This window comes from Agelaius phoeniceus, chromosome 10 (genome assembly GCF_051311805.1).
Source record: "Agelaius phoeniceus isolate bAgePho1 chromosome 10, bAgePho1.hap1, whole genome shotgun sequence".
Taxonomy (NCBI): Eukaryota; Metazoa; Chordata; class Aves; order Passeriformes; family Icteridae; genus Agelaius; species Agelaius phoeniceus.
The window spans coordinates 22,524,886-22,552,222 of record NC_135274.1 but is presented as its reverse complement, the minus strand read 5'-3'; the positions used below and the strand labels follow the sequence as shown (position 1 = coordinate 22,552,222).

The window sequence follows — 27,337 nt, the reverse complement described above, 5'->3', positions numbered from 1 at the left end:
TGTGCATATGAAATTATGAAATTTTCAAGAAACGTGAAGTGTGTTGACAAATTGTTGGTATATGGTTTGCTACTGTTTCTCTTCAGAAGGATTATTTTTCTTCAAATTATATCACTAGTAAATCACTAGCTGTGCTATGTGGGATATTGCTTTTCATAATTTATTAATTTATTTGGTTTGGATTTCTTTCCTATAGTGGAGAAGAATTAGAATATCACCTGAAGGACCTTAGGCCAGCAACAGATTATCATGTCAGGTGAGTTAGCATGATTTGAATGTCACTTAAATATAAGCTCTTCAATGATATGAGAATAAATGTGAGAGAATTTGAAGTAAATATACAGTGTAGTTCAAGAATTTCTTAGTCACCTCTGTAGTTGGGTTTTTCAGTGGTTTCTGAATATTTTATCGTAGATTTTATCTTGGACTATGAGAGTGCTTTTTGAACAATATCTTTCATTGTGTTGTTGTCATTGCTTTAGTAAGAGATAAAAATAAGTTTATGATCTGTACTTCTGTATGGATAACAGGCCTGGAAGTGCTTATGTATGGAAGTAGGATATCTGAGGTAATTTAAAAATGTGACTCAAGCAACTGGTGTTTCCTCAGTTCAGTAAGATGAACACTGGAAGTGCTCCACTCTTTTTTCACAAGGATGCCACGCTTTGGGAAGTGAAGCTGCTGCATGCAGATCCATCTGACCATAGACACTTCAGCATTTATTCCAAGAAACAAATGGATTCACACTGAATTGTGTTGATGTTTTCATAACATAGTTCTCTTTGATTCTGAAGATGTGTTTTACACGTTTATTAACTATTAACACATTCTAGTTTTGTTCTCTGATGGTTTTAACACTGTGTTACCTGCTCATGTTGCTTTTTTTAAAAGACTTTCTGAACCAAGCCTTTGAATTTACATCCTGTTCACTTACCCTCAATATCCTTAAAAAAAAAATCCTTTCACTCTTGTCTATTGTTCCCTTCTGTTTTTTCCAGACAAGGGCTAGGCACACTGTTTCACATCAAGGTTGCTCCTGTTTGTAAAACTTTAAAGAACCAGCACATTGCTTCTGAGCTCTGAAAAAAAAGAAAAATCCAACACCAAAATATGTCCATCTAGCTCTGCTACTATAGATTATTTTTATTTTTAAGGATTTTTTCTAGCTCTAAAAGGAACTTTTCAAGTAGAAGCACAAGACCAGAAGGAACTTTTCATAAATGAGGAAAAGATGCAGCTCCTGAATGGGGCAGGAGCCTTTTCCTTAGCAGCAAAGGGATGGTAACAAGGAGAAGGTTGTAAAACACCTTCCTTCTGAGCTTCCTTCTGAGCATTGAACATCTCTTTTGAAGCCAAATTCAAACACCAGAGAGGTCACCATGCACAGCTGGGCTGAGGTCTCAGTCATTTTTAGGGGTGCTGTGGGTATTTACCCCAGGTCCTGGCTGACTTCTTCTTCCCTACCTACAGTTCCCTCCACCTTCTTGCAGGTTTGCCAAAATGCAGGTTGTTTGTGAGAAGTTAACAATAAGTTCTGTTTAAAAAGGAGTGACTAAATACAGAAGTCAGCCTTGCAAAGCAGCAGCAGTGTTAGTAGTGGAGCGAGCTGTCCCTGAAGCAGCGGCTGTTTGCTTTCCACCATAGTTTTTTGTTTTTTTGTTTTTTTTTTCCTTCACTGAAACTGCATTATATATTAATGACTGTGAAGAAATAAATCTGTTGAGTAAAGAAATTTATGGGGCCAGCAGTTACTGGGCAGATCGCCTTGGGTCTCCTTGACCTTGGCAGCATCTCTCAGGGCTTTGTCTCTGCTGGACAAGGTGCTTGTGCTGGGCCCTGGGACAGCCTGGCACAGCCTGGTTTGCTCTGAACCACCACCTGCTTCCCTCCAGGTGTATTGTTGTGTACCCCCAGAGCTGGCTGTGCTCAGGCTTTCAGTGGCTTGCAGGAGATGCCCCTTGAGCTCGTTTTCACACGGTTTTATTTCACTTGTGGTGTGTGTTGGATGCCAGGCCATGCTCATTTCCAGCACACACATGTGCCACTTGCCAGATGCAGACTCAATTAATTAATTGCAATTCTTGTTGCTCCTGCCTGCTAACAGGTGATGTGTAAAGCAGCACCAGATCTCATCTACCTCCCCAGAAGGTTTGATTCTACATAGGTGGTCATTGTGCATAAATTACTCTTATCTACTGAAAACAAATTTAGAAATTGCCCTTTCTTTAGCTCTGCATTCAAGCACACAATAGCTACAGCCAACTCAGAGGTCATTGTCTGGTCATGGCCTGAACTTTTCTTTGAGTAGAAGACTCCCAATTTGCGCTTTCTTTCGCTGCATGGAAAATGTGAAGGGGAAAAATGAAGGGGAAAAATAACGTCATTACTTTTTCAGAGAAAAACACCTCGTAAGGAAGTGCTCAGCTATATCCCATTTGCTTTCCCATATTATTTGTTATTGCATGTTCTGTGCTGGCATATAGAGGATTTGCCTGAAATCAAATTTGCTTTGAAGATTTTTAGTTTATCACAGCAGTGTTGCTGGCCTGTGTTAGTTCTAGTCCATGGAGGTCCAGTAAATGTTGATGGCTGAGTTATGTAGGAGAAGATTGTACCCATGGGAGGAGACCAGCAGATACCTGCACTCAACATGGTACATGTGGATCGAGTGTAAACCAGGCATTAAAGTTGATACCTTTTTCTCTGTTGTGTTTCAAGGAGGATTTTACCACAGTGTGTGGAAGCCTGGCAATAGGCAGGGAAATATTGGTGGAAAGAAAAGATAATGAAGATAACTCAGTGGTCCATGGGAATATTTGCACAAAGCACTGCTCCTCTTCTGCTGTATTGTTTTTTGCATTCTTGTATAAGTGAAGTAAAGCTAGGATAGCCACTGGGCTGTGATAAGTCTGTCATTAGTGCATGGTGTTGTGGGTGCCTTGGTGGTCGCTGTGGCCAAGGCAGTGCCACTTTGTGTGTCAGCACATTTATAACCCATTTCAATACTGTTCCAGGGTATATGCAACGTACAACTCAGTCAAAGGATCCTGCTCAGAGCCAGTAAGCTTCACCACTCACAGCTCAGCACCAGAGAGTCCCTTCCCACCCAAAGCCTCACACAGGACCAAAAGCTCCTTAACCTTACAGTGGAAGGTAGGTAACACTTGGTTCAGGAAAAGCAGGGGAAAAGTACTGACAGTGAGCATAAATGTTGGAAATAATTGAAAGCTGAGACAGTCATTTTGCAGTAAGGGACTTGAACTTGCTCTGCTCTGACAAATCCCTTCCTGTGCACCGACCTGACTTTTAAAATGTATGTGTTTCATTATGTCCAGCTCCTTCCCAGCATTCGTTAAGAGGTTGCCAAGCCATGTGCAAAGCTTTGGTTTCACTTGAAGCTGTACTCATTTGCCTGGGGGAGGTGAAGCTGTTTTCTCTTACTCCCCAAATCACCTTTTGTTTATTTTTGTTCGTAGGCACCCATTGATAATGGTTCAAAAATCACCAGCTACCTTCTGGAGTGGGATGAGGTAAGTAGTAACCGGTTGAAATAAATACACAAATAAATGGCACTCAGACTTTACAAGGATTTGCTGAGTAAAGAAAAGTAATTAAATACAGGGGAAAGTAGAAATGGGAAAATGAAATCCTGATGGCATTAGGTAAAGAGTTGGAAAGGTGAAAGAGGCAGTGGGGGGAAAACTTTCCATTCAATCTATTTTATATAGAGACAATGTTCTGTTTCTGTACCCTTGAAATCTTTTATCACTCATTTGGTGTACTTTATTTAATTAGCAGTACTTGCTATTTAATTACTTGTGATGTATCTTACAATTCTGTTCATGATCTCTTTCTTCTGCTGCTGAGTGCAGAACAAACACTTGTTCCTGCCTTAGAGGAGAAGAGCCGTGATCTTCCAGACCTGTCCACAGAAATGTACTCAGGGTCAAAATAAATGTCCTTTGTGTACTGGCAATTAGCCCCCTTCCAGACACAAAAGGAATAAGTTTTCTCCTGAGTATCTTCCATGGTTAGTGAGCACTGGGCTGTTGGGAGAGTGCCCTGACAGATGATGTGCAGGATTTGTTGGGAGTGTATTCTTGTGAGTCCTCCCTCTGTCCCCTAATTTCTGCCCCCTTTCCTTTCTGCAAGTCATATTTCTGCAGAAAGCATGAGTCAGGGAGTTTTATCTCTGAAGGAAAAGAATAAATTGGATGACAGAAGGGGCTTGGACAACATGTAAATAAAAGTCATGAGTTGGGAAATTAAGGGTGTGAAAGGGTGTTTGGTTGTAAAGTCTGAGAAATATCTCTTGAGGTCTTTTGTAGTCTAAAAATATTCCAAAGGGAGTATTCTGTTATGAATAGTTTTCCACCATGGCATTAGTTACACATTCCCTGCTCGTTCTGCTGCGTGTTGGGTGTTTGGAACTCCTCACTGTGCAAACATTGTTGTGTGCACTGTCACAGCTAGTGGGGTCTGCATGGTGAGAAACCCTCAGAACCTGAGCTCAAGTTGAGCAATAACTTCAGAATGACTTGCTGTCCCTCTGCACACAGTGGAAAACCAAAGGCTGTCACTAAACAAGGGGAAAAGGAGGTAAAGAGAGATTTCTCCAAAAGCTTGGGCCAGGATGGTCCTGTTAGACCCATTGTGCACTTGTGATTTCTTCCAAAGCTTCCAGTAACTTGGAGCTGAAGGAGCAGAGCAGCACAGAGCAGTGGAAACATGGATGATTCCAGTCTGCAAAGGAAAGGGAAGCAACAGAAAGTCCTGTCAGAAGGACCATCAGCAGATAATTAATACGGTGCAAATACTGTAATGTTGATTTTGACTACATGGAGCATAAGCATACATTTGGATATATATAGAACAATTCTAAAATCCTTCTGTCCTTTAAACTCTTTAAAAACAGTTGTGTCTTCAGAAAGAATACTTATGGCGCCCATTTTTCACAGAGCAAAAGCAGTTTGGTTTAGGGTAGTTCAGCTACCAATGGGAAAAAATTAAGGCATCCAGATTCCCTTAGTCTACATGTTTTAATTACCTTGTTTTCTCAGTAACAGCCCTGAAATCTGAGATTATAATGGATAGCTGGCCAGCACAGATGAAAGAATAATGGCCCTGCACAAATTAATTTGGTGCATCTCCAATGGTTTGACAGGACTCCTGGCTGAAATGTAGCTGGCAGGTTCTGAGACTGTTAATGCCACAGGTGTAGCTTCTCTAAATTTTTTTTAGAAAAATAAGAGATAAGAGATTTCTGTCTCTTATCTCTCTGATGAGAGACAGAAATGCAACTTTAAGCCCCTGAAGTTAAAGCCTGGTATTAAAGCTTGTGAAAGGAAAAGTCTGGAGGTGCAGGCTGAGTTTGCAGCAGCCCCATCGCATGCAGTGGTGGCTGGCAGGATGCTGCAGTCACTTTTCCATGTGCCATGGCAGGCTGTGCCCCTGAGGTGAAGTGCCCTCAGCTGCTGGAACTCTGGCACCCAGGTACAAAAGAGAATTCACTGGCAGTGCCCTGCAGCCCCGAGCTTGGTTCTGTACACTCCACATAAGCAAAAGCTCTGCCTTCTCCACAAGGCCACTCTGTGTCCTGGTGAAATCAAGGAATACATACATCAGGGCACAGGAGAGGGCTTGCCAGGCAGCAGTGAGCACACTGCCAGATCTCAGCTGGAGCAGCATTCATTAGCTGTGAGGCACAGGGTAAAATGCAAACATGGGAAAATCAGCCCTCAGAAGGAAATGAAATCGTGGCTGCAAAGCAGAAAAGGCTTTGCAAGAGCAGAGGGCAAGAAATCTGTCAGATGCTAAAGGTGGAGAAACACCCTAAAGTGGCAGCCTGCCCAGGAAGTTGAGTCCCTTCCTAGGGAAGAATGGTGTGGAAGGTCCTTGCCACACTCGTGGCACACAGGTCCTGGAAGGGTCCTGTGCACAGGCTGGAAACAAAGCTGGCATCAGGCATGGGGGGTGTGGAGAGGGGTGGGGGCATCCAGGCAAACAAACACTCCAGTTGTGTCCCAGTCACACCAGTGCGTTCCCCCAGTTCAAGCAGAGTTACCCCAGCTCAAGGGAGGGGCTCCTGCAGCCCCTTTGTGCTCCTGGCTGGGGGGGTCACGGATGTTTGTCTGTCTGTCTGTCTGTCTGTCTGTGTGTCTGTAGGACAGCCCAGACCTCAGAGTGTGTCAGATGCTCAGCAGTATCTCCCCTGGTTCCTCCTGTTTTTATGGGGTAGAGGTGCAGTTTGTAGCATCCAAAGTTGCCTCCAGGAGTGTGGGTGGCATCATTTGTGTGTGCAGAAAACGAATTGTGGCTGTAAAGCCCCAGGATGAGGCGAGGTGGGAAATTCCAGAAGGTTATACTGCTTAATATGTTACTGTGCCACCCTACCCAGCTGCTGCTTCACTTTAGTTCTCAGGTTTGGGGTTTTTCCTGACCTGCAGACTCTGGAAGGTTGTTAGTACATAAAGCCATTCCAGTTATCCTACATTTTTTTATCCCAGTTTGGGTTGAACAGTTTGTAATGTAACTGGTGCTGCATGTTTAGTTAGAAAACACAAATGCTTTCCCTTTACTGATCCAAGTCTTTGAATTAGAGCTGTTATACCTTGCTAATAAACTGTTATCTCTTAAAATGCCTGAAGAACTATGAAGGACACTTAATTCTTTAATAGGAGAGTAAAAGATCAGTTCAGCAAATGGTCACTCAGATACCCTGCATGTACCCTCAGAAAATTTCCACTGACTAAAGAAATAAGGATCAGCCCCTGTCCTCAGGTATTCTGGATTTCATTGGGATTGGAACATGCTTGCACCACAGGTGCATTAGTTCTCTGGCAATAAAATCAGTTAAAATTAGTAATTAAGGAAAACTTCACCTTCTGGCTCTTTTGCTATGAACTTTGAACTTAAAAACCTGAACTGAATTGATGACTTGGTGCCAGGATTGATTATTCAGGGTAAGCAAAAAGCTAATCAGGGAAAAAATAGCATTAAAAATATACCAAACACAAAACATGGCTGTAAAGGAGGTGATGCTTTCCCTGATGCCAGCATTCATCAAAATCACTAAACTGTAGCTGCACTGAAAAATGCTGCTGGCACTGCTGTAAGAACCAGGCCTTTGTTACTAATTAGATGTGAAATGCTTGTTGTGTGATTAAGTGGTAGTAAATAAATGTTTCTTTTGTGTATATGGATAGCCAGAGTATCCTATTCATTCTCGATGGGAAAGGGTAGGAATGTTCCTGAGCCAGAGACAAGGACATCCCTCTCACACAGTGTGTGTCCCTGTTCTGTGCAGAGCTCAAAGCAGCTTCAATTCTTACCCAGCAAGCAGCTCATTTTAATTTACTTCAGAGAGAGACTGATACAATACCACACTACTTAATGATTTGATGATGGATAGTTAATGATGAGGTTTACATGGAGATAAATGGGGGTACTTCTGTTCTGCCACAGAGTTTTAAGTTCCTCGAGGTAGCAGAGATGTGCTTGTTTGTACCAGCTGATAATCTGAGCCAGGCACCTCAGTGGTGGTTTACCAGGGTACAGGGAGCTCCATGTTTGTGTTTGTTCACTTACCTGCCCCCCTTGAGTTTGTTCTGTGGCTGTGCCACTCTTGTGAGACATGCAAGAGGAGAGCCTTGCATAAAACTGGGGTTTGTGTATAATTCAGGGATGCTTTGTAGGTGCTTTTCTGCCTTCTGAGTGTTTGTGTATAGAGAAAACTCAGTTACTTGCATAACTGGCACAGTAAATGCTTTGCAGAGATCTGAGGGTGTGTTGCAGTAATTGTTGACAGTTTGCTCCTCAGCTCTGTGTCAGATTGAGTTTCAGTCTGTTCCTTTTTATTGCCAGCATGACCCAAGCACAGAAGCCAGTGCTGGTGTGGCCACAGCAGATGTCAGTGCTGCATCCTGCTCACAGATGTGGTGCTGAGCTTTGCTCCATTCCTGCCCTGCTCTACCTGCAGCAGATGGCCCCTTCCTCCTCTTGAGTTTATTTACTGGGTCTGCTGCAGGGACCTCAGTCAACAAAACCCTTTTCAAACCTCAAATCCCTTCTTCAGTCAATACACTCTCCAAAGAAAATCATGCACCCTGTGTTGGGTGAGTGTGCAGCTTGCAATACTGCTGAAAGAGCAGCAGAGCTCTGAGTGGTGTTTAAACACTGTGCTGGAGCATTGTGCAATGCAGGATGGATTTGTGGAGCTATGGATTGTCCTTGTTTCCTCAGGCAAGGATGGTCCAGCACAGGGTGGGCTGTCCTGGAGGAGAAAAGGGACCCCAGGCTGGAGGAGGCAGGAGAAGACTCCCCCAGGCTGGGCAAGTGGAACAGCGCTCTCCCTCCGAAATGTGGGCATTACAAATCCTTGCAGAAATGATACAGTGTATTTTAAGCAACTTACGAAACATTATTTGAAGGATTAAAAACTTGGATGCTGAATGTACAAAGACTAGGAGAAGGATTCTGGGAAAGCTGTAAGACTCTTGGGTGGCAGCCAGTACCAGCCTGCCAGTTGTTCCTGTCTATAATTATGCCAGCATTAGTGCTTTCATAAATCTTGGGAGAGAAGGAGCAGAGAGGCTATTTCCAGGCTATTAATGCCAGGATAATTAGAAATATCGGCCAGCCTCTCCAATTAGTGCCAATAGAATCCAAAATACCAGCCAGTCTGAGTAATCTGAATACCAGTTGGTCTCTGAGTGAGTCTGGGTAATGTACAATACCAGTTCTGGAAGAGAAATACATACAATATCAGGGTTTGTACTGTAATAAAGTTAAGGACACCTTAAATGTTTGGCAATCTTGGCAAAATTTTAACCAGCCAGGCTGACAAATGAGAGTTTGCTTGGCCCATTGCTCTCAGTTCAGGCATTGTGCTATAGGTGAGATTTTCCATGATTTCCCTTTTTTTTCCAGCACTGTTTTATTGACCATATGCTTAGCAATTGGTCACTTTGTTCTCTTGGAAAAAAAGCATAGGGAAATTATTTTTTAAAAAGGCATTCTTAAGCAGAAATCCAAAATAAATTAAATGTTTTCAATTATTTATAAGCAGTGAAGTCATTAAAGAGTTGAGGAAAAATTAATTTAAGGCAACTCAACCTGTAAAAGAGAGTTTGCATAGGGGAAAAAAATCTATTTTTAGTAGTGCTGAACAGATGAATGGATATTTTACTGAAACATAAGATTTCTAATTAGGTTTTGTATAGTCTGCATTTTAAATATATTACTGCTGAGCTGAGGAGTATGCTCACCTGTTATTTTTGTCCCAAAGAAATTCTCTCATAGAACTCTGTAACTAGGAATTCTATCATAGAACTCTATGGCTAGGGATATTAGATCTGAAAATATTTTCCTCACTTACAAAATGTTTTTGCTTTGGGTTTCATGATTCTTTTCCAATTCCTCTCCTGAATTTACCTGAGCTGTGCAGTACTGCTGGAGCAGGTGGGTGAAGCTGAAGGAGGTTGTGTGTAAAGGAGTTCTAGAACAAGTGTAGGCTCCCTCCGTATAAATAAAAGTTCTGGCTTTTTGCCAGTGTGCTAAACGTCCCTTCAGTGCCTCCACACTGCTGTGCTGTGCTGGAAATCTCTGTGGCTGTTTCCAGCCTGATAAACACCTCCTGGAGATTCACTACAAATGTTTCAGGGAGTTTTTCCTTCTGTGTCACAGTCGAGGGAGAAGAAGTAGAAATTGGCAGGGGCTGGAGAAATGGGCCAGTGAAAGATGTGTGTCCCACTCAGGCATTTTTGAGCTCTTTAGTGGTGATGTTCTGAGCACGGAGGAGGAACAGTGTGTGGGAGGGCACAGTGAGCCCAAGGAGGCACAGCAGGTGGGGCTGCTGCCCTTGGGGGGTTTCCATGTAAATAGTACAGTAAATAGCACTGTAAAAATTAAAAATGGTACAGACACCTGCCAAAAGTAATAAATGGCTCAGCAGAGCTTTTCAGTCAGAAGAAGTTGCAGAGATGGGGATAACCCTGTCTTCTGCACATGCTGGAGCCCATGGGTGTGCTTTGTCAGGCTTCCATTCTGGTGGGCTTTTGGGTACTTCATAATGTACACAATTTTAAATTATTTTCACAAATAACATATTTTATATATTTTTATATATAAATAAATAATGATAAATAGTGACATAATGTCCAATAATCCTGTATTTGAGTACTGAAATTAAAACTCCTTTCAGCTGTTCCAGTACTGGTAGATATTCTTTATGAGGAGCTGAGCAGCCCATGCCTTTTTTCCTGAAAGATTTCAACCTGCCCATTTTCCAGTGTGGCCTAGAATGAGTCCAGATATTCCCTGTTACTTTAGTTTACTCTGTCCTGCAAACAGCTGGGCTTTATTCCTGCCCCAGAGGGTACCAAGCTGGGCTGAATTGGTAAGGGTTTGGTTTTGTTTTAAAAGTGGTGGGGTCAGGGAGAGAATTTCTGAGTGTCCTTGTGCTCACTGGTGCTGAGGTACAAACCAGCACCTGAGGAACTGTTTGGGAGCTGGAGAGGTGTCTCCATTCCCTCTGGGCTGCTGTCTCATGTTTGGGAGCTGGAGAAGTGTCTCCATATCCTCTGGACTGCTGTCTCATGTTTGGGAGCTGGAGAAGTGTCTCCATTCCCTCTGGGCTGCTCCCTCGTGTTTGGGAGCTGGAGAAGTGTCTCCATTCCCTCTGGGCTGCTGTCTCATGTTTGGGAGCTGGAGAAATGTCTCCATATCCTCTGGGCTGCTGCCTCGTGTTTGGGAGCTGGAGAAATGTCTCCATTCCCTTTGGGATGCTGCCTTTCCCAGGATGGATCACTGCTCCAGGTCACAGATTGATGTGAAGCTCCCAAACACCATCCCTCTGGCAAACAAGTTGCTTAACAAAGTTCCAGACTTCCCCAGAAAGCCCTGTTCACTCCTCACACGCGGCGTGCTCGGGGCAGTGGGTGGGTGCAGAGCCTGGCACGCTGGATATTCCTCTGGGATTGAGGACATTTTGCCCTGGAGAGCAGGGGAAATCCCAGCAGCTTGTCCCGGTGGCTGTGCTGGAGCGTGGGGAGCGAGAGCCCTCTGGTGGGATAGGGAATTGCTGAGACAACCCCAGCGAGGGATGCACAGGGGAGGACAGTGCTTGCAAAGTGTCGGCTGCATCCTTATCCCTCCTCCTGTGACCGAGGAGATGCAGAGATTCGTTTCATTCATTCATTCATTCATAATTTCAATTCATAATTTTCCCACTTTTTTGTTTGTGAGTGGGGTAAATCGTATTTCAATGTGCTGTAGACGCATCTCACAACTCCAGAAGGTGAGAGGAGAAGGGATGTGACAGCAGCTCTGCTGAGCTGTGTGATTTTCAGAGCACAGCAGTGCTGCCAGTGCTCACACAGCTTCCTTTATGAAAACACCTCATTCTGATAGCACTTCTGAAACAAGCACGGTGTGGTTTTGTTTCATAGCAATCCGATTACAGATTTCTCTCTTTCCAGGGAAAGAGGAACAGTGGTTTCAGAGAATGTTACTTTGGGAGCCAGAAGCATTGCAAGCTGACCAAGCTGTGCCCAGCTCTGGGCTACACCTTCCGCCTGGCGGCCCAGAACGACATCGGTACCAGGTGAGCTCCTCAGAGACCTGGAGAGCTTCCTTGACAAAAAGTGCTACTTGAAAAGTTCACCCATCAATGCCAGCATAAAGAGAATTTTTGGGGGTTTTGGTTTCTTTTCTCTTCATGGTTTCGAGTTGAATATCTTGACATTTGCTTTGTTGTTAATGCTTCAAGGTAAGTCACGCTTTCCTTGGTGATACCCTTCACCTCCCAGGGAATTGCTGTGTACCTTCAGCTGATGAGATCAGCCTGAGCAGATAGGCTCCTTTTGAGGTGTTAAATGGTGTTTTGTGGTCTGTTCCTAATACGAAAAGAATACATCTGTTATGTAAAATTCCCACTAGGGACCTCTGTGAACCAAGAAAAACAAGCAAGGGGAAGTTGAGTTACAGATTTTGAAAGGAATCTTGATATATTTATTTTTCTGGTTTAAAGCAAAGCCCTTCTGTCTCTTTTCAGCAGCACAGTCCCTTCCTTCTTCAGGACTGGCAGGGCTGGCTGATGGGGTGGGAAAGAAGGGAGAGACAGGCAGGACTGAGAGAGGAAAGGCACTGAAAGATGGGGTTTAGCTTTTCCTTGCACACAAACTGATGCACTCACATGAAGATGGGTGAGAAATCAGGCTAAGTTCAATCCTCTGGGAGCTGCTGGGGAGCACTGGGATGAAATGTTCTGCAGCTGAGGGGCAGAGTGTGCCCAGAGGGCCATTGTGCTGCAGGAGCAGCGTGTGCTCCTGGGCTCAGGCAGGCAGGGCAGGCCAGGAAAGGTTCAGCTGTGAAGAAGCCAAACATCCAGTGCCCTTGTGCACTCCTTTATTGTCCTCCTTAGCTAAACAGGATCTAATCATTATTACAAGGACACAAAAGAAACACCAGTGGTTTATAACAATGTGTTTTGTGGAGGGAGACTCCTGCATTGTTCTGTCTTCTCAAACACAAGCCTCTCAGTAATTTATAGCTTTAGAAAGCTTCTTTATTCATGTTCCTGTGTTTTCCCTGACATGGACTGAGACCACTCATGTGTGCACAGAGTCCCTTTTCCCACCTTCTTGCAAGATTAATTCCCTCCTCATTGAAATAATACTCAGGGTGGAGGGAGAGGGGGGCAGAGCTGGACCTGCTGAGTATAACTGCAAGAGAATTGGGTTTGTGCAGAGTTCCCAGTTCTGGCATCTCTTTTCTTTGCCAGATTCCAGATTTTTAAAATATCTTAGTGCATGTTTCAACACTCCTCCCCCCTTTTTTTTTTTTTGTTTCTTCTCTTTTTCCTTTTTCTGTCCCCTCAGGCTATTGAGGAAGGAGTGAGCTAAAAACTATTTATGGTCAGCTGTTCTGTGCTAATCTGTGAGATAAGCACCAGCAACACATGCATTATTTTTATAGACAGCACTCAAAATTAAGGCATGATAATGTCATCTAACACTTCATGTCATGAGATGGCTTTGGTTTGTTGTAATGCTTGTGGACTTACAACATGATGATTTTTGTCTTGTTTGGGTTTTAGTTATAGGTGCTTTATTTAAATATAAGTGTATTTCAATAAATAGGTTGTTTTTGAGAAAGAAGATTCTGAATAAGGAGATTTGTTTTTTTCTGTGTGTTAAGTTCATGGTGTGACTTTAAGGTACAAGATATGTTTTGTACTTTGGAAACAGATTTGACAATTGCAAGAATATCACCTTCCTTTGAGAGCTTGATCAGAGTTTATAAAATTGGTATTCTGCGTATCTCAGGTTCAACATCCAAAAGTTGAACACTTGAGACTTTGTTTCCTATACTTTGGATCCCCTTTATTAAATAAGATTTTTCCTCCACAGTTAATACCAAGTTAATAATTTTAGGCATTCAAATTTTTTTTCCGGTGTTATTGTGGAAAAAAAATTATTGTCCTGCATTTTTTTCTATTCTTAGTTCTGGTATTTCCTAACTGGATGTTCATCTTTTCCACCTGAGAAATTTGAACTTCGTCCAAATTTTTTGAAAATGTGAACTATTTTTCTAAGTACATTGAGGTTTAGGTTTCTTTAGCTTTGTGTTTTTGTGGTGGTGGGGTGAGTTTATTTGGTGTTTATTTGGGTTAATTTTGGGGGTTTTTTGGTTGTTGTTGTTGTTTATGTTTTGGTTTTTTTGCTTGTTTCTTTGTTGGGGGGGGATTTGGAGGTTTGTATTTAATATTTTTCTCTCTCTGCTCTGTCTCTGAGCAGTGGGTACAGCCAGGAGGTGGTTTGCTACACTGCAGGCAACATTCCTCAGACCCCTTCTGCACCACGGCTCATTCGAGCTGGGGTGACGTGGATCTCACTGCAGTGGAATAAAGTAGAGGGATGCACACCAGAGGAAGTGATTTCCTACACCCTGGAAATTCAGGAAGAAGATAATGTGAGTGCTGTGTTGCCACAAAGTGCATGACTTAAACCTGAGTTTTGATTTATTAATTGGAGATCACTGAGAACAGCATGGACTGTTCCTTTGGAGGGCCTTCCAGGAGTACTGGGTACTTGGCAGGGTGGAGCTCTGTGATTTGCTCTGCTGCACAGCAGAGTTAGGAATCCTTAGCTGAAAAGCTCTGCTGTCATCTATGATTATTTACAAAGCCACACAGGATTCTGTGAGGTACAGGGCAGCTTGTCCCTGGCTAGGTCAGTCTGCCATGTCCTCCTTGGTGGGCTTGTGTTCTGTCATCTGTCACTTCCAGTTCTGTAGCAGGTTCAACTGCCACACAATTGGTTTTGTGCTTATTTTGCAGCAAAATTACATTATTCAGGGCAGCTGCAACATGTCTCTTCTAAAAAAAGTATTGTGGCCTTGCAGTTAAAGGTAGTAGTAGTAATAATAATAATAATAATAAAAATATTGTTATATATATTTGTTTTTTCTTGGTTTTTTTTTTCTTAAAGCACTCAGCTGTAAAGCCCCTTTGCTGTAACGTGTTGTAGGTACAGACTAACACAAGGAACACTTTCACAGACTCCTCAGTTATGGGAATTTGTTTGGTTTTGTATTTTTTTAGGATAGCGTGTTTCACCCAAAGTACACTGGAGAGGAGCAAGCCTGTACTGTGAAGAATCTCAGAAGAAGCACACAGTATAAATTCAGGGTAAAGTCTTTTTCCTCTTGTCATTGTGTAGTGTTTTCTGTTTTGGGTCATTTCCAGGCACTGCAGGGATCCTTTATTGCTCCCTCCAAAACTGAGTCATCAAATACAAATTTGCTTTATACTGTGACCTAATACATTAAACTGTTGTATTTCTGCCTTTATCACACAGGAGATCCTGTTGCTCAGACTTTGGGGAGCAATCACAGTTCTCAGTACCATGTGGGAGGATGTTGTAAAAGTGTAGCTCGGGGTGTGAGGTGGTCACAGTTGCTGCATTGCTCCCCAAAACCTGGTCCCTGGTGACAAATGCCACCTCACTTCCACAGAATGCTGCAAACCCTGTCAGATGCACAGCACAGGGGCCTGTGTTCCCCTGGCAGCCACAGAATGAAGCTTTTCTGTCTCATATATCAACATGGCTGGTTCTGGAGCTGGTTTTTAGCAGGTGTTGGTGTCCTCTCCTCTGTGGATGCTCAGAGCTCCTGAGAGATGCTCTGGAGTTTTCCTGCAAACACCAAGTTCAGCATTTTCTTCTCTGTGCTGAGGTCTGTGATCAGAGCACAGTGTGGATGTTGCTGTTGAGGAGAAGGCAGTGGGGTTATCCAGGATCAGCTCTGGTGCTGCTGTCCATCCATCCCTGTCCACAAGAGCAGCCACCCATGTATGATGTCCCTCTGGAGGTGACCAGAAGCTGTGTGTGGGGCCAACACCTGGATTCACTGGGTTTTAGTATAGTCAGGAGCAACAAAAAGAAAAAAATTATAAAGTCATAGAATGGTTTGGGTTTGAAAATCACCTGATTCTTCTACCCCTCCTGCTGTGGGCAGGGACAGCTCCCACTAGACCAGAGTGCTCCAACCTGGCCTTGAACACTTCTGTCCTTGAGGCATTCACAGCATCTCTGAGCAGCCTGTGCCAGGGCCTCACCACCCTCCTGGGGAATGCTCTTTCCCTTCTCTCTGGGACAGAAGACCTTGTGAAGTTGCCTGAACCACCCAAAGGATTGGGAAGTTTTTGTGCTGTCACTCTGAGATGATGCCTTTTAGCTTAGTGTTGTAAAGGTTGCTGTGGCAGCTGAGAGGAGAGAGCCCTTAGTGCTTCTTTGCAGCCCTGCTTTCAAATTAAACATGGAGTTTACAAAACTGCATTGATATCAGAACAAATTTGCAGCCTGGTGTCAGTGGCTACAGGCACAACTTTGATCTGACTTTTAATTGTGTGATAACTGATACTCTGAATTACTTTACTGTAAGTAGCAGTTAGAAATATCTCCAAAACAAAAATACCAAAGTTATTGTTACAATTCTCTTATTTTTCTTTCATGAGAAAAATACTATAAGTTGACACACTTATTTTTAAAAAGTGACTTTTTCTTTAAAGGGAAAACCAGCACTGCTTTTATCTTAAACATGTCATGATCTATTCCTGATGGAGGGAGGGGAAGAAATCACTATGGTTTGTAAAGAAACATCCTGACAATCTAATGTCTGTTACTACAATCCCACACACTTTGGGATGTGACATTTGTGCAATTACTGAAAGAAGTCTGGTGCAGAACTGCCAGCAGAGCAGTTGCAGTGAACAGGGGCAAACTCATTGTGGTTTTGTTTCAGCTGTTTGCTTCCAACGTGGAAGGGAAGAGTTCTCCCAGTGAGGTGTTGGTCTGCACAACCAGCCCAGACAGGCCAGGACCTCCCACCAGACCCGTGATCAAGGGGCCAATAACATCTCATGGCTTTAGTGTCAAGTGGGGTAAGCCAGCTCAGACTGATGCAGCAGAGCTTTTTGGGGTCGTAAGAAATGCAAATAAAATCGTGTAAATATGTGTTCAAACTTAGATTTTTTTCATGCTCCTTCTCAGCCCAAAGTTGAATGTGTTTGGAGAACTTGACAGCTGATTTTTTTAATATTCTAAAAGGTGTATAGAGGTTCTTGTGTGTTCAGAAGCAAAAATGTTTTGTTTTTGATTAATTAGCACTCAAGTACATCTTTAGGCTTTTCACTCTCAATTTCATGTCCCAATGCAGCTTCATTCCAGCTGCTTTACTTATTAATGGGGCAAATCTCTACACAGCTTCCCTTTCAGTGCTTTTTCCATACATTTTGTTTGGATCACCATTATCCAGCAGCCTTAGTCTGATTCATGCTGAAAACAAATGTCTATCACCCCCTTCTGCTGCCCATAACCTGGTGTAGTTACTGTGGAGGAGTTTGTGCAGAAGGAGCTGGATCAGGAGCAGGTTTGGTAATTGTTTTGTCACCTTTCACTCCTTTTCTTGTCTGATTTTCCAGATCCTCCACAGGATAATGGTGGTTCAGAAATCCTAAAGTATCTGCTGGAGATTTCTCAAGGAAGTCCAGAAGGTAAACTTGAGACAAGTTGTTTCAATTTCAAAACACTGTGGCTACTATATGGAAATCCTGATTCTTTAGATTATTATAGTTAATGCCCTAATGATGTGATTAAAACAGTTATGTACTTTGCAAGATTCCTGGGTCAGCTGAGGTTGGATTTTGGGAAGGTTTTGTAGTGGGTTTTTTACTAACAATGACAGAATTTTAGGTTATATGGCTAAATCTAGAAATATTTTTATTTATATTTGTGTGCATATATTTGCACATTTAGACATTATATATAATACTCATATTTATTTGTAAGTATATGTATTTGCATGTATGTCTATGTGTTATATCTTCAAGTGGGAAATAACATTCATAGTAATACTAATGATTTTCCTGAAATACATCATTTGTGGAAGATTTTCCTTTCTCCTGGACATTCCTAAATGTGTTGCTTTCCACTTTTTTAAACTTGGATATATCTTATTTTTAGCAAATCAGTGGGAAGTGGCCTATAGTGGCTCAGCTACAGAATACACCTGTACTCACTTGAAACCAGGCACTTTGTATAAACTCCGGGCGTGCTGTATCAGCACTGGTGGACACAGTCAGGTGGGTGTTATCTAACAATAAGGGCTATTGGGTTTATATTTTTCAGAGATTTATCTGCTAATTTTGGTAAAATACTTCTGCTTTCAAAAGAAGGGAAATGTTTTCCCTGTAGCACAGTAAAACTACACTGATTGCAGTTAATCTCATGCTGCAAGTTGCTGAATTTTAGATTTCTGTGTGTACATGATTTTTCTTTTCAGCAAGCTGCAATTTAGTGAGATTTGGTTTCCTCAGAATCAATCTGTAGTTGTTTGTATTTACATTAGAAAAAGACCATTAGGTTTATCAAATGTGGCCACTTGCTTGAAAAAGGCCACAGATTCTCATGTGCTTGACCCTGTATTGACTGGAGGATGCAGAAAGAGATGGTTTGTTGTAACAATTATGTTTCATATGGCTGAATCCTTAAAGTTTTTGGGTTCCTTATTTCAGACCTCAATTCCGGTAATTTCCCTCTTTGATTTAAATTCAGTACCTATACACTTATTCCTCCTGCTTTGATAAGTTTTTACTCATTTAAGATTGAGTACTTTAGGCCTTGACATTATTTTCAAACCGAGGAAAATTAGAACAGAGAGCCCAGTATTGAGAATGCTAATGAAGGAACTCTGTTAACTTATTTGTACTAACATACTTGATAGCATCTCCTCTCCTTTACTATTTATATACATTTCCATGAAGTGGTGGGTGTAGAAGACAATTTATTGTTGCTGTGGCTCACTTTGAAGGTGGTGGCCATGGCAGAGGTGACTGAGTTGTGCTCATGGCAGGGGATGACTGAGCTGTGCTCCTGTCAGGGTGTCACTGAGCTGTGCTCCTGTCAGGGTGTCACTGAGCTGTGTTTCTGTCAGGGTGTAACTGAGCTGTGTTTCTGTCAGGGTGTAACTGAGCTGTGCTCCTGTCAGGGTGTAACTGAGCTGTGTTTCTGTCAGGGTGTCACTGAGCTGTGTTTCTGTCAGGGTGTAACTGAGCTGTGTTCCTGTCAGGGTGTAACTGAGCTGTGTTTCTGTCAGGGTGTAACTGAGCTGTGTTTCTGTCAGGGTGTAACTGAGCTGTGCTCCTGTCAGGGTGTCACTGAGCTGTGTTTCTGTCAGGGTGTCACTGAGCTGTGTTTCTGTCAGGGTGTCACTGAGCTGTGTTCCTGTCAGGGTGTCACTGAGCTGTGTTCCTGTCAGGGTGTCACTGAGCTGTGTTTCTGTCAGGGTGTCACTGAGCTGTGTTTCTGTCAGAGTGTAACTGAGCTGTGCTCCTGTCAGGGTGTAACTGAGCTGTGTTTCTGTCAGGGTGTAACTGAGCTGTGTTTCTGTCAGGGTGTCACTGAGCTGTGCTCCTGTCAGGGTGTAACTGAGCTGTGCTCCTGTCAGGGTGTAACTGAGCTGTGTTTCTGTCAGGGTGTAACTGAGCTGTGTTTCTGTCAGGGTGTCACTGAGCTGTGTTTCTGTCAGGGTGTAACTGAGCTGTGTTTCTGTCAGGGTGTAACTGAGCTGTGTTTCTGTCAGGGTGTCACTGAGCTGTGTTTCTGTCAGGGTGAAACTGAGCTGTGTTTCTGTCAGGGTGTCACTGAGCTGTGCTCCTGTCAGGGTGTAACTGAGCTGTGTTTCTGTCAGGGTGTAACTGAGCTGTGTTTCTGTCAGGGTGTCACTGAGCTGTGTTTCTGTCAGGGTGTAACTGAGCTGTGCTCCTGTCAGGGTGTAACTGAGCTGTGTTTCTGTCAGGGTGTAACTGAGCTGTGTTTCTGTCAGGGTGTAACTGAGCTGTGTTTCTGTCAGGGTGTAACTGAGCTGTGTTTCTGTCAGGGTGTCACTGAGCTGTGTTTCTGTCAGGGTGTAACTGAGCTGTGTTTCTGTCAGGGTGTCACTGAGCTGTGCTCCTGTCAGGGTGTCACTGAGCTGTGCTCCTGTCAGGGTGTCACTGAGCTGTGTTTCTGTCAGGGTGTAACTGAGCTGTGTTTCTGTCAGGGTGTAACTGAGCTGTGTTCTCCCCAGTGCTCCGAGAGTTTACCTGTCCGCACGCTGAGCGTCGCGCCGGGGCCCTGCCGCCCGCCCCGGCTGCTGGGCAAGCCCAGGCACAGGGAGGTGCAGCTGCAGTGGGGTAAGCCATTTTTTGTTTTTTAGCCCTGTCCCTGTCAGGGCTATTAAGTATCAGCTTCATTAGGATATCTATCCTTTTATTTCAAAAACACAGTGTGACTCAAAATCTTTTCTTTTATTCCTTTGAAATACTGGCTTGGCAGAAGTGTTCTGGTACTTCTAATGTATAACTTATTTCAAAAATTTAAGTTAGAACATATTAAGGGTTTGGATGGCATTTAAATCCTGATCCACATTATAACACATAATCAATTGGACCCCTGTTATTGTGCAAAGATGTTGGACTACACTCTTGGCACTAAGTTGTCAAAAAATGAACATTTTTCAGAATGCAAGACAGATGCCAGTTTCCAACAGAGTGTTTTCTTTACAGTGATAATCTTGCAGCATCCAAGTATTTTTGTGGCATCACTTGTTAAGCCAAATTCTGGATAAGTAAAATTTCTAACTGTCAAATATATTTCAACACCAGTATAAAAATCCACCCAAATGATTCCTGGAACCATTTTGGTGACTGCTGTTTTTCTGATCCCCAGGCAGTTTGATTCTGTGCTACTGACTTGTAACATAACATGCAGGTATTATCAAATACATTGTTTTCATGGGTAAAAACAAGGGTGCCCACAACAAAAGAGAGATATCTATATCTATATAGGTAGAAGATATCTGTGAGATACCTTCTATCTATACACAGAAGCAGAAATACACATTTCTGTGGTATATGAAGCAAAAAACGGCTGTTCTGGCGCACGCCCTAACGCTATTAACGAATTCCATGATTTCTTCTAGATGTCCCTGAGTCAGAAAGTGGCTGCCCTGTCTCTGAGTACAGCGTGGAGATGACAGCCCCTGAAGAAGTGGTTTCTGAGGTGTACCACGGGGCTGAGCTGGAGTGCACCGTGGGCAGCCTCCTGCCCGGGGCCACCTACGGGTTCCGGGTGCGGGCGCTGAACGACGGCGGGGTACGTGGGCTGCCCCAGCCCCTCTGGGTGCTGCTGTCAGTGCTGCTCCTCAGCTGGGTCAGGGGGAGGTCAGGGCAAAGGAAAAAGCATGTGATGAATGCTCGAAAGGAACGTGGGAGGAGGAGCTGCAGTTTTACACCTGGGTCTCTTTTAGAAGGAGATTTTGGGTACTGGAATGGTTTGGCCAGAATTGGCTGCTCCCAAATGTGCAAAATCCCTGCTAAAAGTCACAGCTGCTTGCAGGGAGGATTCTCTTCATCCTCATTCTGTTGCATTTCCTTCTTTTTTGTTCTAAACCTAAAGTGTGTAAAAACAAGAACTGCAATTTCACCCAGGTGGTGTGTTTTGAGGGAAACACACACTCCTGGTGACTTTTTTGATTTAATTCCAAAAAAAATGTGTGCTTTATAGATTCAGAGAGAGTTTTCTATTAAATTATTTCCTTGGAAGAAGTGCCTTCCCAAATATATCAGAAATTCTGTCTGATGTCCACAGAGATCTGCAGAAAGATCTCTTTCTTTTTCATTGAGGTTTGGGTTGATTATGCTGCTTGCCTTTGTGTCATTCCAGCGGTGTTTAATATAAAGTCCCAACTAAACTACATGCATTGACGTGTTTCTCCCCAGGAAATCTTGATGACAAACGTAACACAAAGGTTTGAAGTTACTCACTTACAGGGAGAAGTTCTGTTAAAACTTGGGTATTAGAAATATCTGCAAGACTGTTTTGGTTTAAAAACACCCACTGTTTTGTTCGTGTGAAAAATTAATTAAATGCACATGGAAAGATAAGATTTGCTTGCTGGAGTGAGAGCCATTGCCTACCTGGTTGGTAGCTTTGAATATGTGATGCTTTCCCTTTTTTTTTTTTTTTTTTTTTTTTTTTTCAGAACAGTTGCAAAGCATTTCTGATTCCACCCTTTGTTAAATGAGCTGTCTCGTTCTGGTTTGGCTCTGTTTTTCTACCAGGTGCAAAATATGGGCGGATGTCCTTTACCAGATTCTTCCTCATAAAGAGCAGAAGTCAATAAATTATATTTTTTGACATGTACATTCTTTGTAAGACAAAGCAATCAGTGTTGGCCTTTCTCTGTTGGCAGATACTGACATGTCTGCTGAGAAGTTTTCTGGGGTTCATCATTTCTCTCTCGTTTGGCCTTTTTGTAGTGGCTCATTTTTTTCATGCTCACTAACACTGCATTACAAAATAAGTAAATACCAGTGTTTTTCCTCTAATTGCTTCCAAGTGAAGCTGCTTTGTTCTGGAGAACGATTTCTAATTAACTCGGGGATGTACTGAGCAAACCTCACTCTTCCACTCAGGAGGCCTCAGAAAGGCTGCTTCAGTGCTATCTCCTGTCCCCGCACTGCTGGATGAAGCCAGGTTCCCAGACTGCTGAAAATTGGCTTTTTTTCTTTTGCTAATCTGCATTTAAATTATTCTCCTTCCACGGGCTCAGAGGCTGTCTGAGCTGAGCTGCCCATGGAGCAGAGCGTGCACGGCGTGTCCGCACCGTGTCCCTGCAGGCTGTGCCGGACTGGGGCTCCAGCACATCCTGTCCTGTTACAGTAACTTGGGGCAGGCTTTCTGTGTAAAAGAAACTGGAAGTGGACTCCAGTGTGTGCTTTGGTCTTTGTGTTCCTCTTTGTATCCATGGGAAGCTGGTTTTGATAGGTGAACACTCTGTGCTAAGGTAAGGCAGAGGGACACAAACTGTTCCTCAGTTACTGTGTGCTCGTTCTCACTTTTGGGCAAATTGGAGGTGGTTTCTGCTTTCATGAGCACTTGCTGCCACACGAGGATGCACAAAGGATGTACCTGCTCTCTGCTTGTTCCTGAGCTCACCTCACACTTCAGCTCTGAGTCATTTGTGTGGGCTCATCCTGAGCTCTGGTGTTTGGTGGCAGGTGTTGGAAACCCAGTCTGCCAAAGTTCAGCGTGCTGAAAAAGTTCGTGTGCTGTTCTTGGAAAGCTCTTGAGGGCTTAGAGATGGGTTTGAACCTGAATAATAATAATAATAATAATAATAATAATAATAATAATAATAATAATAATACCACCTTGTTCTCTGCAGTACGGGCCGTATTCGGAGGTGACAGAGGTCACCACAGCAGCAGGACCACCAGGCCAGTGCAGAGCACCTTCCCTGTCCTTCCTGTCCAACACACAAGTCCTGGTCAGCTGGGAGGTGAGTCAGGTCCCTGCCTCTTTGATTCCACCTTGCTTACCCAGGCCAGTATGCTCAGCACAGAACTCAAAAGTGAGCTTGAGAGCTGTTCACTGGGCTGGAGCTCTCTTGTTATGGAGGGAAGCCCTAGGTAGAAACTATTCAATGGTAGAAAATCATCTTCTCTGCTTTGCTCCGAAGAATTACACAAAGTTGGTCATGGTTCTTCCAGAGCAGGATTCAGACACAAGGCCTCCTGCACTGGCATCAGATGATAGAAGTGCACTCTACAAGCTTTTAACACATCAGCATGTTCTCATTTGGAATTATAAATACAAATATTTGATTTTAGCTGAAACTGGAGTCTCTGATACAGAATTAACTCTCCATAAATGCTTATGATGTAGGGCTTTTTCCCCCGCAAAAGTTTGTCTTTTCCCCAAATATTTACTTTTGTTTTAGTTTGTGTGCATTCCTCCTCCATTCTCCAGCATCTTAGGCATTGAGCTCAAGATAAGTGTTAGCTGAAGTGCTATGGGAATGATTGGTGCCATTAAAGAAAAAATGTTGTGTAATTAAGGCAGAAAAGAAAGGATGTTACCATAAATAATACTGTGATGTGGTTCAATGGGGCTGTAGTTCTGCCACAGACTTTCAGTGAAAATCTAGCAGCCCCCCCAGCACTGCTTCTATTGAGCTCCTCCCCAAAACAATGCCCCTGTTGAGGAAGAAGTCACTGGCATTCAGAAGATGCTCAAATAAATTGTGCTGACAACATATCTAGATGCAAACATAATCTGCATTTAATTTAATAACACACAGGTGTATTTGGCGCAGTTTGGGGCTGTTAATATTTTTTGCAACTAGAAATTGCATTGAACTTTCAAATGTTGCCTTTTAATGGTCAGGGATTTGCTCTCCCCAGCCATGAAGCAGTGCTTCTGGTAGTTCTCTATTTATTTGAAGGATATATTTGTTTACTCTAACTAAAAATGAAGCTGTGGCTTGCAGTGGTTATATTTTCTTAAAGAGTGTCATTTTTTGGCTGATACGAATTAAAAAGAAAAACAGTGAAGCACTGTGGAGTGTGGCTGGAGAGCACACTGTGGTGCCCATTGTGATGCTTTTTTTTCACATGTTGTTCTGAAATCTGGCTTAGGAGCTCTGGATGTTCCTACTCACACACCTGGAAGCTCTGAGGCAGAGCCAGAGAAGCCCCTGTGCCTGTACAGGGTGGTTGCTGTGGTGTGCAGCAAGGCTCTGGGTCCTTGCACTGGAAATTACATCTTGCCTGTCACAATCACAAAGTCCTTGGAGGCCCCTCTTCTGCAGGCAGAGCAGGGCTTCCCTGAGCTGCTTCAGGCCACACAGTACAGCTCTAGGTAGTTCTGGTAAAAACACTAAATATTTTGGTTTGGGAACTGTGCCTGTGTTGGCTCATCTCCAGCGCATTCAGGCATTGAATTTGTGTTCCCCTAAATAAAGGGATTGCTGGGGATATGGGGAATGGGACAGGTTTAGATTCAATATTGGGAAGAAGTTCTGTGTTGTGAAGGTGATGAGACACTAAAGCAGTTTGCCCAGAGCAGCTGTGGCTGCCCCATCCCTGGAGGTGTTCAAGGCCAGGTTGGATGGGCTTGGAGCAGCCTGGGCTGATGAAGGTGAACCCCATGTCAGGGGTTGGAATGAGGTGATCTTGAAGGTCCCTTTCAACCCAAACTATTTGATGATTCTGTGATCCCATGGAAGTCTCATTGTGGATGTGAATGTGCCAGGATCTCACTCCCAGGTCCCATTCTGGCACTGATGGGTGACTTCCACAGGAGCCTCGGGCCAGCTCCTCCCTTGCTGAGGTGGTTCTTTCCTCAGCACGTGAGTGACTGCTTCAGGCTCTGAGGCCACTGCTTCCAGAGCTGTGTTTTGATCTCTCAGCTAGGCTGCACTAGATTGATGCTTTTTTTATGTTCTCCATGGTTGAGCTTCTGCCAAGCCAGTGGAGAGACAATTTATTCCTGAGTGTCCTGATGGAAGGCAAAGTAGCTGTGTACACTCATTTCTCTGAATTTCAATCAGGTAATTTTTGTGCAGAATTGTCCTGTTTCAGTAACCTCTTAGGGAACATTAACTCAGTACATTTCTATTTGCAGCAGTAATGGTGTATTAATTTAAAAATAAGGGTGGTAGTTGGGCTTTTTTTCCATGTACTTCATTCCTTCCCCAGTGAAACACAGCGATCCGAAGTGCTCATTTCTGAACTGAACCACATAAATATTTGTGTTGCAGAGTCCTGAATGTTCTGGTACTGACATCTCTGAATACAGATTAGAGTGGGGAGAAGAGGAGGAATCTCTACAGCTTGCATATAGTGGCCCAGAAACCTGCTTTGAAATCAGTGACTTGTCAGCAGCAACGCATTACTGCTGCAGGCTACAGGTAAGGCAGGGCTGCATGCATTGCCCTCTGAGAGCCAAACAGAGTTTCCTTCCACTGCTGCTCTGATTTTATCATTAGTCCCCTCTGAAGTTATTTGCTCTGCAAGGCAGGAGGAATGCACATTTGTTTTAAGCAATACAGACTGGTGTGCTGCTTAAAACTTGTGTTTTGTTACTTTTGGTGACTAATGCTTGTAAGGGCCGCCTTGCCCTCTGATAGCAAAACAAAATGGTAATGGTTTAGAAAATTAAAAATATTATAATTTTCTTCATGGTAAGGAGAAGTAAATAATATCCCAACTGGATATTGAAGATTTCTCTGGCTTAAATAATGAATTCCAGCATCTGTTTAATTTATCAAGTAAGGCAAAGCAGCTGAGTAAATTCCTGTTTGTAGAGATGGTACCTGCCAGAAGGTGAGTTCCCATCTTTGCCATTTTGTCTTTTAGATTTGTGAGACAGGATCTCATATAGTCTTTACATTATTTCTTTTGCTTGATTTCTTTATCTCCTATATTTTCAGTAAAAAGTAGCAGTTAAAAAACATTTTGTATATCTGTATGAAAGTAAAAAACCAGGACTTTTCATCCTTTATGTCTACTGATAAATAAATGGAAGGTAAAGCAACTGGGAGTGAAGTAAAAATATTTTACTTAAGATACTCTTCCACAAGATATATTTGTATGTGAAGGCAGAACACCCCCACTAATCCAACCCAAATACCCACCCAGCTGGTAACATGTGGACCACCCAGGGTAACTTCTTTGATCAAGGACAACATGCTTCTGTTGAGTGTTTCCTTCTTATAGTTGTTTTTTTTTTTTTTTTTAAACCAGGATATTGAATTTTTTTCATTTTTTAGGGAAGAAGGTTTGGAGGAGCTGGCCAGCAGCCCAAGAGCTCAGGCCCCACAGCTCAAATGTATTTTGTGTCTTGGCCAGAGCTGGTCTGTGCCTTGCTCTGGCACTCTGGGGGAAGGAGAATGAGGGAATGTGTGAGAGGCTGGGAGGTGTGAGCCAGAAAGTGCCTCTTGTTTCTGCAAGAGGGAGAGCATTCAGCATCTGCTGGGCAGGGAGGAGGCTCTGAGACCACTGCTCTGGGGAGCCCAAGGAAAATTTTGTGTTAAAAATGGAAACAGCCAGCTGTATGGCATCTTTGATTTCCAGTGGGTGCTTATTTCAAACTACCTGCCACAAAAATGTTGCACAAATCTACTCAGTTTTTAATGCAGCCAGTATAATTTAATCCATAGGCAGAAGTTACAGGAAAGGCACAACAGCAAGAAGATATTTTATTGAAGTCCATCAGTGACTCAGGTATTACTTTCTGGAGAGCTTCATCCTCTGGATCTGATCCTCTGTATTATATCAAGAAAAATTTCTTACAAGATACACTGTAACCTTCAAACAATTACACAAAAATGTCCCCATAAAGTAGATGTAACAGGCAAAGAAAGAAAGTTAAATAGTGTTAGAAATGTTTATTTTATCTGTTACCAGATTTAACAGAAAAAATTCCTTTTTAAAAATAAAGGTTCCCCTAACCACATTTATTCAGCCTTCTAATAAACACACAGTATTGCTATCTCAATCTACAGTAATTCAATAAAGAGGAGAATTGAGGAATCAGGCATATCTAACTGCAGGGCAGACAATTGTCTTAACTGTTGCTCAGGTTTTTTCCTGTAATGAATATTCCTGAAAACAATAGTGGCTTCTGCAAAGGGAAATATTGTGTCACTTGGGGGTGGCAGGGGAAGGCAGCTAGGCAGCAAAGCCCCATCAGTTATGGTGATGAGATTGTCCAATAAAGCAGGTAAAAAACACCACTGACAATAAATTGCTTGGAGCAAGATACAAATGGCCAAACACGGGTTTAGAGGCAAGACAAATCATGTCATTGGCAGAGCACAAAACAGGGCTCACTTCTAACAGCTCCAGGAGTGCTGCATTAAATAGAAGATTTCCCTGGAGCAGGATTTGTTTTGAAGGGCTTTTTAAAGGCTGACAAATGTAACTTTATTATCTCTTTCTTCAATTGAACAA

The 27,337-nt window shown here is 43.0% G+C and overlaps 1 protein-coding gene across 1 annotated transcript in view; it reads left to right on the top strand.

Moving 5' to 3' along the window:
- Positions 1–27,337, top strand: part of FNDC3B (fibronectin type III domain containing 3B) — a 186,403-nt gene that overhangs the window by 126,736 nt on the left and 32,330 nt on the right. Inside the window, exons 9-21 of the mRNA XM_054639573.2 lie at positions 197–256; positions 3,015–3,153; positions 3,477–3,530; positions 11,478–11,602; positions 13,797–13,971; positions 14,603–14,689; positions 16,303–16,441; positions 16,982–17,053; positions 17,523–17,641; positions 19,627–19,732; positions 20,521–20,693; positions 22,768–22,881; positions 25,144–25,293. Of these exons, the coding sequence (XP_054495548.2) occupies positions 197–256; positions 3,015–3,153; positions 3,477–3,530; positions 11,478–11,602; positions 13,797–13,971; positions 14,603–14,689; positions 16,303–16,441; positions 16,982–17,053; positions 17,523–17,641; positions 19,627–19,732; positions 20,521–20,693; positions 22,768–22,881; positions 25,144–25,293 (1,513 nt within the window). The remainder of the gene's footprint in view (positions 1–196; positions 257–3,014; positions 3,154–3,476; positions 3,531–11,477; positions 11,603–13,796; positions 13,972–14,602; positions 14,690–16,302; positions 16,442–16,981; positions 17,054–17,522; positions 17,642–19,626; positions 19,733–20,520; positions 20,694–22,767; positions 22,882–25,143; positions 25,294–27,337) is intronic.